Consider the following 15438-nt stretch of genomic DNA (forward strand, 5'->3'; position numbering starts at 1 on the left):
CTGACCTAGGAATGGTAGATGAGAAAACAGACACTGTGAATCGTGTCAATTCTCCTTCTTATAAAGCTTTTCTTACAAACATCACACCAAATATCTAACTGCACATTCACAAATAATTTTAGTTGTTTGTGTTGTTGTTCAAGCAGTGATTAATAATGTGACTGCATCTTAGCCGCTAGTGTACTCTGGTTTACTTTGGCATGTTTTGGTGCATCAGAAAGTACCCCTCCTTTCAAACTACAGGATATACCAGATAGTAGGAATCACTTGTGATTCCTGTTTAGTATTTATAAAATTAGATTTCTGATTTCAAATCCTAAAAAAGTAAAAAAAAAAAACCACAAACAAACCACATGGAAATGCTGTATTTCAGACTGTACATCTGTGCCTTGGGGTGTAAAATATTGTAGCATTACTGCAAGTTATTATCCAAAATCATATCATTACAAACCCAAAGAAATCAAAGTAATGAGATTTTGAAAAATTGAACTAGATTAGTACTTGATATTCCCTTCAACAATAATAACCTCCAAGCCTTCCAAATAAAGAAACCCTGTTATTTACATGACAGAAGGCAGTGTTGAGCTAGCTGAGGTACTGCAAAGCCTCACAGCTGTTAGGCCAGACTTCTCACTAAGCCATACCTGGGACTCCTCAAGGCTATCCCTTCCTGCGCTTCTGGCTTCTGCAACCCACAAAAGTCAAGGTGGTACCTTAGCACAGCACTAATTTAGGCAGTATTAATTTTCAGAGGTTCCAGTGATGGGCAGTAGCGAAAAATAAGAACAAAAGGATCAGTAATTTGCTCTTATACTACTCATAGAGTCACTCAGTCTTACTCCCATCTTAACGTAGTTTAGGAAAGGAAACATAACTAAATACTTATAATCCCACAGATGTGTAACCTTTTTTTTAAACCTATATACATTCGGGAAAAAAAAAACAATTTACAAAGCTTTTACCTTTTACAGTATTGTTCAACATCAGCCTTTTTAAGGGTGTGCCATTTCTATTTCTATGTGTAAGCCCATTGAAATGCATATTTTTCTTGTGTTGCTAGCAGTTTATCAAAAAAGAATAGCTAAGATAAATGACTAGTCTTATATTTTATATTCATTACAGTATTTTATATTTCATACTCATTACAGTGTACTTCTTGCCTAATCTGTTCTCTGTTTCAGACAGATCAGGATTCTATTGCAGCATGAGGGTATTGGTTACTTCTGACTTTCATCACACTTACAAAACAAGTTGTGAAAACAATGTGTGTGTGTTGACTGCACTTTCCTGTGACGACTCTACAAGTTTTGCAGTTGTCCTTCTATTCCTTTAGAGGCAATGAAAGAGTAGAGGTAGGGCTATTTAATGACCAGCTAAAACTTGAGTGGTCCGCAAAGAGATCTGTGGTGCAATCATTTTATGGTAATTCAGTCCCTTCTCGGTTCACACACCCAATGAGGAATTAATTTATGACCTATGACAATAATTATAAACATGCAATGTTTAAGGATATAAAGATGTAGACATCAAATATCAGATTGTGTAAGTGAAGAAAAACAGAACACTTAGAAAAGCACAACAGTGAGCTTCATTAAGTGTTACGTGAGAATACATTTACTGGACATCTTGGACATCTTTTAGCTAAGCATTCAGTAGGAATTATTTCTGGCATAATAAACTACCTATAAATTATCAATTTCTTTATATAAATACATTTAGGGCATTTCAGACATAATTTAAATAAAGGTTTTTCTTTAACCTTAAAGTTAACCTTAAAGTTATATTTCATTATTCCTAAATGTTTAGGATGTGTAGGTGTGGAATGGGCTGAAGAGAGAGACATGTAACATACCAAATGGTTCTAGGATGAAAAAAAAATCACAGAACAAAGATTTAAACATCAGTCAAGATGGCAATATTTGGATCATTTCTATAATGAATAATCAAAGCAAAATTATTAAATATCAGTATTATTTCAAATAGAACGCCAGTCTATTTTTCTGTCAGTCTAACCTATATTATCTTCAAATGTCTGGATCCTAATTAAAAAGAAATCTACAATATAAGTAGCATATCCCTTTTTCTGTCCTTACTTATGCCATGACAATTTATGAACTTTTTTACAAGAAAACTACATAGGTGTTTCATAAGATTATATCTGAAATGCACCAAGTTCTTTTAACCCTATTCCTTCAAAAATCTATTTAAAAGATAGCTGTGAAGACCCAATATGTAAAATCAGTTGTCTGAAGATCACAGATGGCATTCGTATTGATGCAATATGCATTGGTGAAGTATTTATGTTCTCTGCAAAGAGCATGGCATTTCTTTTGGTGACAGTGCCAACTGAAGTTGCTCCAACTCCCTGCTCATGTATTACCCCCCTCAGCTGAGGTAGTACTTCTCTCTGTGTGATGGTGCAGTGGACCAGACTTCAGCATTGATCCAGGTTGAAAGAAACCTTCTTTCTTGACATACTGTTTCTAACTCAAATTACTTCTCCAGACAGGGTTCTGGGTTGCCTGAGCAGGGGTATCAATGTAACTGAGGGAGTGGGAATGAGATGCCAGAGGCACCTGGGGGCTGCTTAAATTGACATTGCTCTTTCAGTTAGACTTTTAACTTCTCTTTACAGAACTTCTGACTTTGCCCACCAAAGCCAAAAAACAATGAAAAAGTAACTGCTACTGAATCATTGATACTTCCTTGAATCTGCAGGACATAGCATCAGGTTGGACATTTCAGGTCAGAGAGAAAAGATGACCCAGGTAGTCATTCTGACGGCAGCAAAGTGCCTGGATTTCAAATTTATGTTCATTACCTTCTTATGTAAATTATGACAATCATAAAGAATCCTGACCTGTGCAGTCTTCTTATGGATTGCTTTTGGTCTTAGCATTTGAAATTAAATTGGTTCATATCAGGGATTGATACCAATTGAATTAGAACCATTTTAGAATTATTTTAGTTAAAGTATGCACTTTTGTAGCAAAGGTTGTGTTGGCCTCAGCTAACAAATACAGTGCCCCAACGCTACCACAGTAAGAATGCAAGACTTCCTCTTCGTTGCCCTCCTCTCCCAGCCCACCAGCCCTGTGGCCAGACTAAACCCTGGCAGAACTTGACCAGCTTCACTAAGCCACGTCAAGAGCTGAAGCTGGTTAGTCATCTTTATATCACCAAGGACTAAATCCCTTTGGCAGTGCACTCACCCCTCTGATACACTTCATTAAATTACCAGAGAGAAGAGGCATAAATAGGAATAAATTCTTAGTTAAACATTTCAAAGCTGCTTATGACTTACTTGAAAACTAATAGAAAATAACTGCTTTTCCAAATTCACACTGTAAAAGTTCCATGGAAATTCTCAGCTTGTTTATAAATAACTCATTCCAGTGGTTTCCATTATTTAACACACTCATTCGAAATTTCTTCCTGTTTATAATCAGACTTCTACCTTCAAAAATACTTTTGAAGTGCTACTAGTATGACCACAGCTGCTTTTGGCTTTTTTGAGTATACTGAACAAAGATAGAATTTCTTCCAAAGGCTTCAGCAGAGTTATTCTCAGTAGTTTTACACTTGCTTGCTCATTTGATTATCTTATTAGTCTATCAAATATTTTCTAATTCACCAGAGGTTTTCTAGTAAAGCACATCTTTTGATGAATGGGCATAACAATTTTGTACCTAATGGGTTAGCTGTCAAATCAGAAAATTATTAATCATGGGAAGAGAAACTCCTATTTAAAACCCTGAAAAGACACATAAAATAGATGCAAGAAACAAAAGGAGGGAAACAGAACTCAAAACAGGAAGGGGGTGTTGTTCAATATTTCAGCAAAGGAAACGTAGGATGAAAACTGAAAACTTGCATAAGCAATAGGAACATTACAAATTTTGTATTCTTTGCACTAGATTGTGATTTTGATAGCTGTGTTAACTTCTGTAAGGCAAATAAACAAACAAATGCTTAAAGGCAAAAACCTTTGTAAATAAAACTAATTCATCTTTCATTAAGTCAGAGATAAGAGTTATTTGGCTTTTTTTAAACACAGGAAATCTATACCTAGGTTCTCTTCATTCCATGAATAAGACTGAATATTTGACCTGTACGGACATATTACCAATCCTGATACACACATCCTCCAATTCTTCAATCACAATGAGTCATGTGAAATTAATTTAGGTTTTTCATTCTTATTTAGCACACTATTGAATAGTGTGAAAAAAAATTACGTAAAAATGGGTAAATACATTACATAACTTCAAAATATAGGTGGAGTAATGTATAGACACATAATTTAAAATATACTGTAGTATAATCCCTTCTGACACTACTTGGTAAAATACTGAACAGCATTAAGACATACGATGTTAAAACACCACTAGTAACAGAGTTCAGGGCCCAAGCATTTATGGCATTGCAGTATTATTAAAACTGAGAATATGGGCCTTATACTTCCTGGAACAAGAAATGCTCAAACATACAGTACAAACCAAACATGGCTCATGACATTTGAACGTATCCTGTGGCAGTGAGCGGGGAAACACGCACGTAGCTCCCGTTCGCTCTCTCTTGGCAATTTCTGATTTATTTAGCCGATTGAATACAAAATACGATGCCATACTTCAAAAGGAAAAATATGCAATATTAGGAATGACTGATGTAAGGGATATGCTTTCAGTAAATAGCAGAATTCAAAAGCAAGCTGTGGGCACTAGCTCCGCGGGGCGGGAGGCTGCCGGCTGTCCCACCGGCCGGCTGCCTGCCGGCCCCTCAGCAAGCTTCCTTGTACCTCGCTACTCCGGCACCGCCGAGGGGACAACCAGCGGCTTGTGCGGCGCCCCCTCCCCGGGGGGCGGCTCGGGGACAGCGCCAGCCTCGCCTCGGCTGAGCTCTGTGGGGAGGCCGCTCCGCCGAGGGCCAGCGCGGCCCAGCCAACCGCCCTTATCTGCGGAGGCCGGCCGGCACCGCGCACCTGCTACCGCACACCTCGAGTGCAAACCCCGACCAGGGAGCGGGGCCACCCCCCCGGCCGCCGCTAAGGGCGCCCCGGCCCTAGCCGAAGCAGCCCGGCTCCCGCGGCTGCTACCCGGCCCCACACGACCTGCCTGAGCCGCCCGCCGGGCCGCCCCTCCCCCCGGCAGAGGTGAGGCCCGCCCCTCCCCCACACCAGAGGGCTCGTCCCGCCCCCGAGCCAATGAGAGGCGCTGCCGGCAGCCCCGCGGCGGCGGTTGGCCAGCCCGCCAGCCGTTGGGCGTCCCGTAGCCAATCGGCGGTGGCGCCTAAGCCCCGGCTCCTCCTCCTTCCGCGGCCGCTGGGGCCGGGAGTCGCCGCAGACGCCATTTCCTCAGCGCCCCCGCGGCGGCGCGGCTGCATCAGCGCTGACGTGAGGCCGACGTGCGGCTCCGCCCGGCCCAATCCCCCCCACCCCCTGTGACGGGGGCAGCACGTACAGGGCGGCGGGTGAGTGCGGGAGGGGGCGGGGACACGTGTGCGCGCAGCCCGACCCCCTGCGGGCCGGGAGCGGGGGAGCGCAGAGGGCAGCGGCCGGCGCTGGCAGCGCGGAGGGGAGGAGAGGGAAGGGCAGGGAGGGGTAGGGGAGGGCAGGGCAGGGCAGGGCAGGGCAGGGGGGCGCTGTGCCGCTCGGCTCGGTCCCTGCCGCCGGGAGCGCGCAGAAGGCGGCGGAGGCGCGTCCCCGCCGGCGGCCGGGAGCGCGCCGCGCGCAGGGAGGGCCGCGCAGGGTCCGCCTGCCTCGCTCGCCCGGCACGGCTCTGTCGGGCGGCCCCGAGACGTCTCCACAGCCCGGGGGGGGGGCGTGCGGAGCGCCCTGCTCCGTTACAGCCCGGGAGCCGAGGTGCCCGCCGGGCTCTGGCGGGCTGCGGTTCGGGCCCTTCCTCCGGAGCGAAGCCTGGGAGGGAGACCAGCTCGACTCGCCTGTCGGCGGTCCGGCGAGGGAGGGGACGGGGCAGCGTGCCTTCCCGCTGCAGTCAGAGGGCACCGGGACGGCAGGTCCCTGGGGCCTGCGCGGGGCGCTGCCCCGGCTGCCGGCAGGGTCCCCCGGCGGCGGGGAGAGCGCTGGCCGCGGTGGGGTAGGCCGTGGTGCCTGGTGGCGTTTTCCCCCTAGTCCGGTAGGCCTGATTCCATCCTTGGCCATAGGTTTTCCGAGCTGGGCCAGGAAAACGGGTAGGAGAGGATCACAGTGGGCTTCGTGATGCTAGGTCTTGCTTAAAGTTTGAGGGGTTTGTCTGCAGCCAGCACTGCCGTGTGGGCATCTTACTTGGGGCTGAGTGGAGCCGCATGTTAAATGATTCCACAGATACTGATGCTTAAATGATCCTCTTACCTATTCAGGGACTGGTTGGACTCGTCTTCTAAACGGGGACCGTGTGTCCTCTTCACAGCAGACTCGGCACTATCTTGTCCGGATTATTGAGGTGGCAGATGCAGAGTGACGGGTAGCATACTTGTGCTTACAATAATGGCAGGTGGGGTCTTTAAATTTTTTTTTGAGGATTTTGTAAGATATCCTAGGAAGAAAAGGACGGGGAAGAAAATGAGGAAACACATTATGAGTTTAGGAGACACAAGAAACTTAATATTCTGCAGATACTGAAAACTTAACAGGAAGATTACACTTTCAGAATCTGATCTGTTGCACTGTCACTCATTTTACCTGGCTGAATGCTCTGACCACCTTGCCTATTGGTGTGCTTTACAAAACAGTGTAGTAAAACAGATTATAGACTTCATATTTGAAAACACAATGCTCTTCTGAAACTAGTGCATTCCGAGAGTTTCCACGCTCACCGTGGGGTCATCAATAAATGCAAAATAGGTGTTTGTAAATTCACATCATTGCTTTCTAGTAACTTCCCTGTGAATAAAAGCCTTCAAAGAGATTTGGAGCAAGGGCTGAAACATATTTCTTAGCCTCTTACAATTTCCTGTGTAATAAGCCACCTTTGTAAACAGTCTCTGATGTATATCGTTGAAATAAAGAAGTTGTCTTTAAAATGTCTCTGGGTATTTAATTAGACAGTCATACATTTCCAAAATATTGTACTGATTTGCTTATGCAGTTTAATTTCACCAACAAACATTAAATTTAATTTATATTAATATTCAGTGATGCAGTTGTAAAACGAACAGCAGTATTGGGGGGGAGTGAAAGGATTTTTTGTGCTCTTTATTACACAAGCACACATCTTGATAGGGATGCTCTCCTTAACCTTTTATCTATGGACAAAAACAAAAAAACCTTTAGCTGTAAATGACTTCCAGTTTTCTAGGTCACCTGGGCAAGTTTTCCTTTAGCTGGTGCTGTCTGTCAGTACTGTCCTGTCAGGGATGCTGCTGTTATCAGCTGAAGAAGTTTTTGACGTGCACTATATACATCCTCTTAATCAGTGTTTACCTGCAACTGACCTACTGTAAGTTAGTCTCAGTGAGTATAGTAAACATGTGCTCATATATGTTGAAATGTTACTAGCTAGTTAACAGTTAAACCTCCTGCCAGATCCTGAAGATTTCTTTGCTATTTTGTAGGAAGAAGCAGGTATCTTTGCCTACATTATGGAAAGCCATTTTTTGCCCCTTTTTTATGGGAGGAGAGAGGTATAACTTGCATATTAATTTAAAAATCCAAACTAATATTTAAAGTTACTGTTCAATGGTCGTAAGCAATCAAGATGGAAAATGTAAGAAATGAATGTATTAATACTGAATATAAGACTAAAGCTTGTATATAATTAATCATACAATGAAGAAAAACATCATATAATTTTAAACAGGACCTAAGACCGTATACTTTAAAACTATTTGCTTGGTTTTCCTTTAAAATAGGAGGAAGGTAATGTAAACTTCACAGTGTGATGTGTGCTACTACTGATACAGTTTTATAAAGGATTTTAAGTGCTTGGCAAAAGATTTTTCTTTTTTCTTACTTTGAAACTTAAAAGCAATAAATATGTTAGAATTTCCTTGCAGTGTAGACTGATTGAGTGTGATATATGTGGAAACTGTTTATGTTGGTAGTTTCTGGGTTGAATTAATAACTGTTTCTTACCACTGTCTATAGTACTGATGTTTCAGAAAAAAACATAGTTATGATCTTGCTCTGTATTTTTCTGTATATTTATTAGAAACATTTCAGTGTATTCATGGTAAAACAATATATGAGATAATACAGGAAATACAAAACCTGTACAACTCAGGTTATAGAAATTTGAAAGTTTATGAGAGTGCGCTAAAGACAGTGATAACCTGTCTGGACTGTGAAATTCAGAAGTTTCTTAGTATGCATGGTCTTGAGCTGTGCACAGGCCCATGTGAAGTGACATGGCCCTGTGTGGCTATACCCCTTCTAACCCTGTGGGCTCAAATGACTGCACTGACCTTCACCTGCAAGGTTAGTAATCCCCTATGGTTATGTCTACAGAAAATTCATAATCTTATAACATTTCTGAATTATGATACTAACGTGCTACATTTTGTCCTTAGTCATCTTTCCCATTGAAGTTTTATGCCAAGGTAACTAGTGCATCTTTTAAAATTACTTAAGTCCTTTGTTATTTTTGTTTTGGTTTTATAGGCTATAGTTAGTCTTTATATTTGGAGGGTATTTTTAGTCAAGTCTCTGTTTGCAAACATACTAGAAGTACCAGCTTGTCAAGAAGAAGTGGATTTTAGCTTATCTAGAAAGAGTATTTTTCTGTGTCCTAGGGTAACACTTTTTTGGCAGTCAAAAAAAAAAAATTAAAAGCAGTATACAGATTTTCAGATTTTACTCCACTTTGCTGGAGATTTATAGTAGGCAATCATTTGTTTTGAGTCAGAATATACACAATTATAGATGGAAAATCTATTTAAATTCTTGAGTTTTTCATGTATGTCATAGGTCTTAATTATATTTGTCATTTCACTGGCATGTATAATACTTGCTGTTGTTTTTCTAATTTAACATAAATAATCTAAAAAATGCAGTCCTTTGCACTATATTTTGTAAAATACTAGAATAACTTTTTATTAGATTTTCTGTTGCACTGATGCTTTTTTCATAGCTATTTGCTAACTCAGTTACTGGAGCACAGCAGATGGAAAGACTTCGGGAGAAAAATCCTGATAATCCAAGTAGTAAAAATAAATAAATTTTTATGGTGTTCTGCAGTCAGTGAGGAATTAAGCTAAAATTTAGAAACTAAATCCTATTTTTCACGACATGAAGAATGGCTCTTTCCAGGTAAAATTTCTGTGGAGTGCATTCAGTGGGAGTAAAAATACTTGGTTTTTTTCCCAGCAGTAGGTTATCTGTGACAGATGGCTTTGGATAAGAAAATACTTCAAGACCTGTATGAAGTGAATTAATTCTGACTATATTCCCATCTTTAGGAAGAGATTGCAATGAACATGTTGCCAGTATCTATGCATTATTTAATCTTCCTTGGTGTGTGAGCTGTTCTGAAGCTTTTGGAGGCATTCTTACATGAACCAGATAGAGCTTTCATGTTTGAGACTCTATGAATGGTCCTAGTTTACTAAGGAGGAACATTTTTTTTTCCTACTTTTTTATTATTATTGTTATATTGAATGCGTGTATAAAACTGGAATGATTTAACAGATAAACATCTTGTAATGGAAAATTATGGTGGGAAGCTTGGTGAAAACATTTTCCCCAGAGTTGTTTAACTTTGGTGAATTTCAGTAGATCTTTAATTAGATTGTATCTAGAGAAAAAGGTAATTAGTGGGAACTAACAAGACAGGAATTAGAAAGATTTTTGGTGTAAAATGTCTCCTTATGGATCTAATCTGAATTGATACTGGCATAGAGTATGTAACTTCTATTGGCAGAAATACTAATATTAACCCGTAAAATCTTGAGTTGTGTAGAGCTTGGCTACCACTAGCTGTAGTACTGTTAAGTCTGGTCAGTAGAATACCATTAGAGGAATACAAGCTAGAAATACGCTTCTCTGCATCATTTGATTGAATTCCTTTTCATATTCTCATGCCTTTATTCTAGGCAAAAAGGGTGATTTTTTTTTTTTTTTAAATTTATTTGTTCCCCTGGAAGATTGTGGAATATTCTGTAAAATGGTGCTGCAAAAGGAGTTGGATTTACAATTAATTTGATTTAATGTAGTTAACTTTTAACATGTGGGACTAAATGCAGGAGTCAGGTGTGTAGCAGACTTCCTTCCCCAGCTCTTCCATCTCTCAGTGTAAGACCTGAGAAGAAACTGCAGTGACTACCAGCCAGTTGAAATAGATGAACTTTGAGTTCAGACAGGCTTGCCATCCACTAGTTACAGTAACTGAAACCGAGGAAGTGAGATTTGCTGCCTCTTAAATCCCACGTCTTCCTTTTGCGGCCGCAATTCCTTGTGTAAGTAAGGTGTAGGTGGGAGCGCGCCCGTGGGGCGTCCTGCCTGCCTCTGCCTGACCCTGTCCTGTCTCTGTTCTGTTTGTAAACTGACCTGTTGCCATGGCAGTGTTTGTGACATCACCTGTTCAATGTTGCACCTTCAGTGCAGGGTTTGGTAGGAGAGAAAGGGAGCCGAAGAGAACCAAGCTCTTGTTTCAAAACACACACCTTCCGTTATGACTAAGTGTGCCAAGAAATATGGAAAAGCAACTGTCAGGTAATTGCATTTTTATATAGCAGATATATTTGGAAGCTTTCTCTGTGGAGTTTAAACTCATAGTTTAAATTGAGGGTCAGGGAGTTGCTTATTCTTCGATGAAACTCACCCTACTTTTAAACCTGCAAAACGAGAAGAATCGTTGTGGGTCTTGAGCCGCGAGTAGTTTAGAGACAATTCAAGCATAGATCCCAGGCGGGGGTTGGTATCTCAGAAGGTTCAAGAGGGCTGTAGCAGCACATGGCTGCGGGTCAACTTGAGCCTTGTCCAGTGGGAGATGTGAGGCACGAGGGACCTGCTGTGGGCAGTGCTGGTGGGCCACTCCGGAGCACTGCGCTCCTAGCCCCGCTGCCGATGCTGCTTGGCACCCCGAGATTCTGTGCTTGTCTTCTCATGAACTCTTGTGCATGACAACTGTTTCCAGAACTGCCCCTCCTTCTAGCTTTCCAAAGGACTTGGTTTAGAGCTCCTGGCTATATGAATGAATTTTTTAATATGGGGGAATGGGAAGAAAGGACTTCAGTTAATCTGATAGTTTTGAGAGAAATCTATTTATTTTCTGTTGGTTTTTAGTTGTCTGCTCCAAATATAAAATAGTCTGGAATTGCTGTTTTCTCCATAGGTGCCTGATATACCTCCCTGTACTGCATTATTTAGATGTGTATGTACTTAACTTTTAGACAGATGACCATGGAAATGGTTGAATCACAACAGGATGACAATGCAGTGGATTCTGTGCCAGAGAGAGAGGCTGGTCACCTTCAGAATCAGCCAGGCCGAAGTCAGATTTCCCCAGTATCTGAGGTAAGTTGAAATGTGGAAAGATGAGAAGAATCAATAAAGCGATATTCAGAACGGCTGTGATTTTTAAATTACCAATTTGTATGGAGTTCTCATGTTCCATAAGTCTTGTTATTAAATAGGAAAGATACAGCAAAGGTATACTGAAAACTATGCCTGCTGTACTTAACAAAGGGCTAGTATAACATCAGGTCTGTTAAAAGGTAACACTTTTAGGAGACCGGGCTTTTCAGAATGATCAGTAGGCAGTTTTTGTTTGGTTTTTTTTCCACTTTTCCAAGATGATTATGTTTGTTATGGAGATGGGAATAGGATCTTAAAGAGTTGAGGAGGCTGCAAGATCAAACATAGCTAAAACGTGTGTATCTTGAAGATGTGTTGTATAACAAAAATGAAAAATGAATAAAAATAACCATGGTTCTTTCCTAGTTTCAGTTTTTGTACAGAATGTGTTTCATCTTCTTGCAAGTACATTTTTAATGTATGCTTGTTTTGTTTAATCCCTGTGCATCCTATGACAGTGTCTGGAGTTCTAAAAATATACTTTACGTGTTCTGTATGGTAGTCATACCTGGATTCTTCTTTGGCAGTTAATGGATAAAAGATGACATAATAATTCTAAAGCATTAAAAATATGCACTGAAATGTTCAGCGCTTGAGAGTAATAGTGTTCTTGCCAGTACTCAGATTTATATCTTCAGGAAACTGTATAGACCACTTAGAAGGATCTTCAAAAACCCTTTGTGAAATAAAGGAACTGATTTTAAAAAACATCTTGCAGAATTTCTTCATCATCAGAAGTTAGAAGTTACTCGGTAAGATTCCTGTCCGATCTAAGGGAGGGATGCTCAGTTATTTGATGCCATGTATTTGCAATGTTAGATACCTGATTTACATTATAGGTGTATTTTCAAGACTGAATGCAGCTGCTTTTTATCGGGTCTTCAGACACAAAGTAGACTGCAAAGTATTTATGAACGCTTATTTTTTGGTTTTATTACCTATGGCATTTGTTGTGGTTTTGATACCTGCAGCATTGGGAATACTGTTTGGTTTTTTTTCTTCAAGAATGGAGCATGAAACCAAGAACTTTATTTGGTTTGCTCCGTTGATGTCATCCCCTCATTTCTTCCTTCTTTGATAGTTCTGTTCAAATTTTGTGTTTTAACTTCATAGGATGATTACAATGTGTAAAATCTATTGGCTTGTGCCATAGTCTCTGAAGAAAATACCTGTGAATTCTGTCACTTTGAATTTTTAATGTTGATCTAGAGACAAACCTGTGATGTAGGAGGCCTTCTGCCAGGTCCCCAGGGAAAACACTTTTTATGTTTATCTGCATTTAATGCTTGAGTACAGTGTGTGAAGCTTCAGCCATACTGGGCATAGGCCTCAGGTCTTTCAGTTAAAACTGACTCCTCTGAAGTACTGATGGATCTCGGTCAATTAGCACTATAATGAAACACGTGCACTTCAGTTTGAAGGCTCGGGATAATAGTCTGGAGTTTACATCTGGGAGTCCCTCTTTTTGGTCAGACGGCCTAGAGAGCCGGCCTGGACCTGTCAAAGCGTCTCGGTGCTCATAGCTGGAGTCGATATCGCTCTCCTGGACTGTCCGGAAAAGTGGGGTTGATGCAGTTGTGCCACTCTGTGAAAAATAGCGAAGCTGAGAGGCCTCCAGCGGACAGGCCTGTCACCTCAGCTGCTGGCAGTGCCGCGGGCCTCCTGCCTGGCTGCTCCCCTCACCGCCACTCCCCGGGGCCTGCAGGCCGTGCCGCCACCCTCCCTGCCTGCGGCAGCCGGGAGTCTGCGCCCACCCCCTTGGCGCCTTGAGGCTGAACTGCCACAGCATTTCTTCTGGTAAAACGGGTCCTGACGGGAAGCTTATTGCTGAAGGGCCTTACTGTGACATTTCTTTGGCTTAAGATGAGGAGGACTTTCTTACCTTACGTTCCTACCTGGCAGGCTCTGAAGGTGAGAGGCTTTGTCATGGTGAGGGTTAGAGGCGGACGTTGAGAGGTTAACTGCTGCGCGAGGCAGGGACCTTGAGTGGAACATCTCCCGTCTGCTTTTGCTGGGATGGGATGGGAAACTCGAGGTGTTTGTGAGGAATTCATAGCTGTGACGTTGGTCCAGCGTCTGTGTATTTTGGCTGTTACAGAAGGGCACAGATAGCTCCTTCTCCCTCTTTGGCCTCTGCAGGAGTGCAGTTAAGAGAAGACAACCACTTGAAGTGACTGACCGTGCACCAACTTCCAATTACCTCTCCTACTAATTTTCTTGCAAATGTGCAGAAATATGAGAAAAGAATGACTTGGTTCTTACCAAGAGGTAAAATGCCTGGTCACTGAAACTGAGGGCTCCTTTTCAGACATCTCTGTGGATTTTTTGTTTGGTTTTTTTTTCAGCCAAATATTTGTTCAACCTTGGTTTTGTTCAGTCAGAAGTTAAGCATTTTAATACACTATCTTTTAATAGTCAATTTTTAGTTTTCTGTGTATTATCAAAGAATCGCAGAATGGTTGAGGTTGTCAGGGACCTCTTGAGATCATCTAGTCCAACCCCCCTTGCACAAGCAGGGTCAGCCAGAGCAGTTTGCTCAGGACCGTGTCCAGTTGGGTTGTGAATATCTCCAAGGATGGAGTCTCCACAACCCCTCTGGGCACCTGTGTCAGTATTTGACGGCCCTCACAGTAAAAAAGGTGGGTTTTTTTTATGTTCAGATGGAATTTCTAATTTGCTCGTTTTTTGTTTAATTATGACTTTGGCCAGGGAACAACTAGCAAAATGCTGAGGGATACAACTGCATAGGAAGTGGGTTTTTTGTGGGTTTTTTTTGTGGGTTTGCTTTTTTTCTCCTCTGGAGTTCAGGGTTTTTAAAGAAATACCTGCCATTTAGTTTTAAAAAGGCGGACAGGGTATTCAATAATATGATAATCTCTAGAGGGCAGACATTGTTTTGTGCTGAAGCATTCTTAATGTCTTCCCTATTGGGAGGGAGGGGAGACGTTAAGAATGTCTGGGCTGGAGCACTATGGTGTGATGGGATACCTCCAATGCTAAGGAGGACCTAGTATACATTATTAGTAGACAAAAGATTGTTTGTTTTGTTTTTTTTTTTCCCTAGCTTGTGTAATAGATACTGCTATATACTCCTGCAATTTTTTGGTGATGAAAGTAAAATTACTTTTTCTGCAAAAGCAAAAATTAGTAAATTAGAAACTAGCAAAAAGGAGATGCGTCTTCCATCCATTGCAGCAAAATTGTCAATTTCTGTCTTTAAAGGGTTATTTTTAAAATAAAATTAATGTAGAATAACATTGCATTTATAGTTGAATTTCTTGCGTCCCTCGCTTTCAGTTAATGAATTGACACGGTATTGTTTTGGTGATCCAGCCACCAAAAGAATTAGGTAAGAAAATAGTAATTTGTAAAAATTTTGGTGGTTGTCTTTAGAAGCTGTTGGAAGTGTACAGGGCAGCTGTACAGAAGCTTGACCCCTTTTCTTCAGGGAGGAACAAAGGTGCAAGGTGGAAAATTTCTCAGCCTGTTTTGAGATGGGCTCCATGGGTTCTGTCTCACATGCAGAATGAGAGTATTAATACATACAGGGCTGTTCTTAAAAGGAAGTTAATTTGGATTGAAATATTCTGATAATATTTATGATAGTCAAACTTGTATCTTGGAACAGTTACATCTGCATTGGTATTCAAAGAGAAATTAGATGTTACTTTTGCAGGATTTCTTAGAGGCCATATTGCATCCTGTGTTGCCCTGTGCTAAGCTACACTAAATATAACTACAAAAATGTAAAAGCAATTAGACCTTTTTCAGATTTGACAAAAATACTTTCAGTTGTGGGTTTTTTTCTTTAATCCTACATCCTTGACGGGTTCTTCTTTGAATCACTTTTTGTAAACTTTGTCATGTTCTCTATCAGTAGAGTTGTCTGCTGTTTTGGTCTGAGATACCATCTGTTGACCTCTTGGTGC

General features: G+C 41.5%; 1 protein-coding gene across 14 annotated transcripts in view; it reads left to right on the forward strand.

Annotated features, from left to right (window-relative positions):
* Window positions 1–5307: 5307 nt before the first annotated feature.
* Window positions 5308–15438, forward strand: part of CREM (cAMP responsive element modulator) — a 38056-nt gene continuing 27925 nt past the window's right edge. For 6 of the 14 annotated variants that reach the window (XM_075144069.1, XM_075144070.1, XM_075144073.1 and 3 more), the window contains exons 1-2: window positions 10533–10645; window positions 11326–11449. In XM_075144069.1, the coding sequence (XP_075000170.1) occupies window positions 10605–10645; window positions 11326–11449 (165 nt within the window). In that variant the 5' untranslated portion in view covers window positions 10533–10604. Of the gene's footprint in view, window positions 5470–10532; window positions 10646–11325; window positions 11450–15438 lie in introns of those variants that run through there. The other 8 variants (XM_075144067.1, XM_075144077.1, XM_075144068.1 and 5 more) reach the window with 8 other exon arrangements.

The sequence above is a fragment of the Calonectris borealis genome, chromosome 2 (assembly GCF_964195595.1).
Source record: "Calonectris borealis chromosome 2, bCalBor7.hap1.2, whole genome shotgun sequence".
NCBI classification, from domain to species: domain Eukaryota; kingdom Metazoa; phylum Chordata; class Aves; order Procellariiformes; family Procellariidae; genus Calonectris; species Calonectris borealis.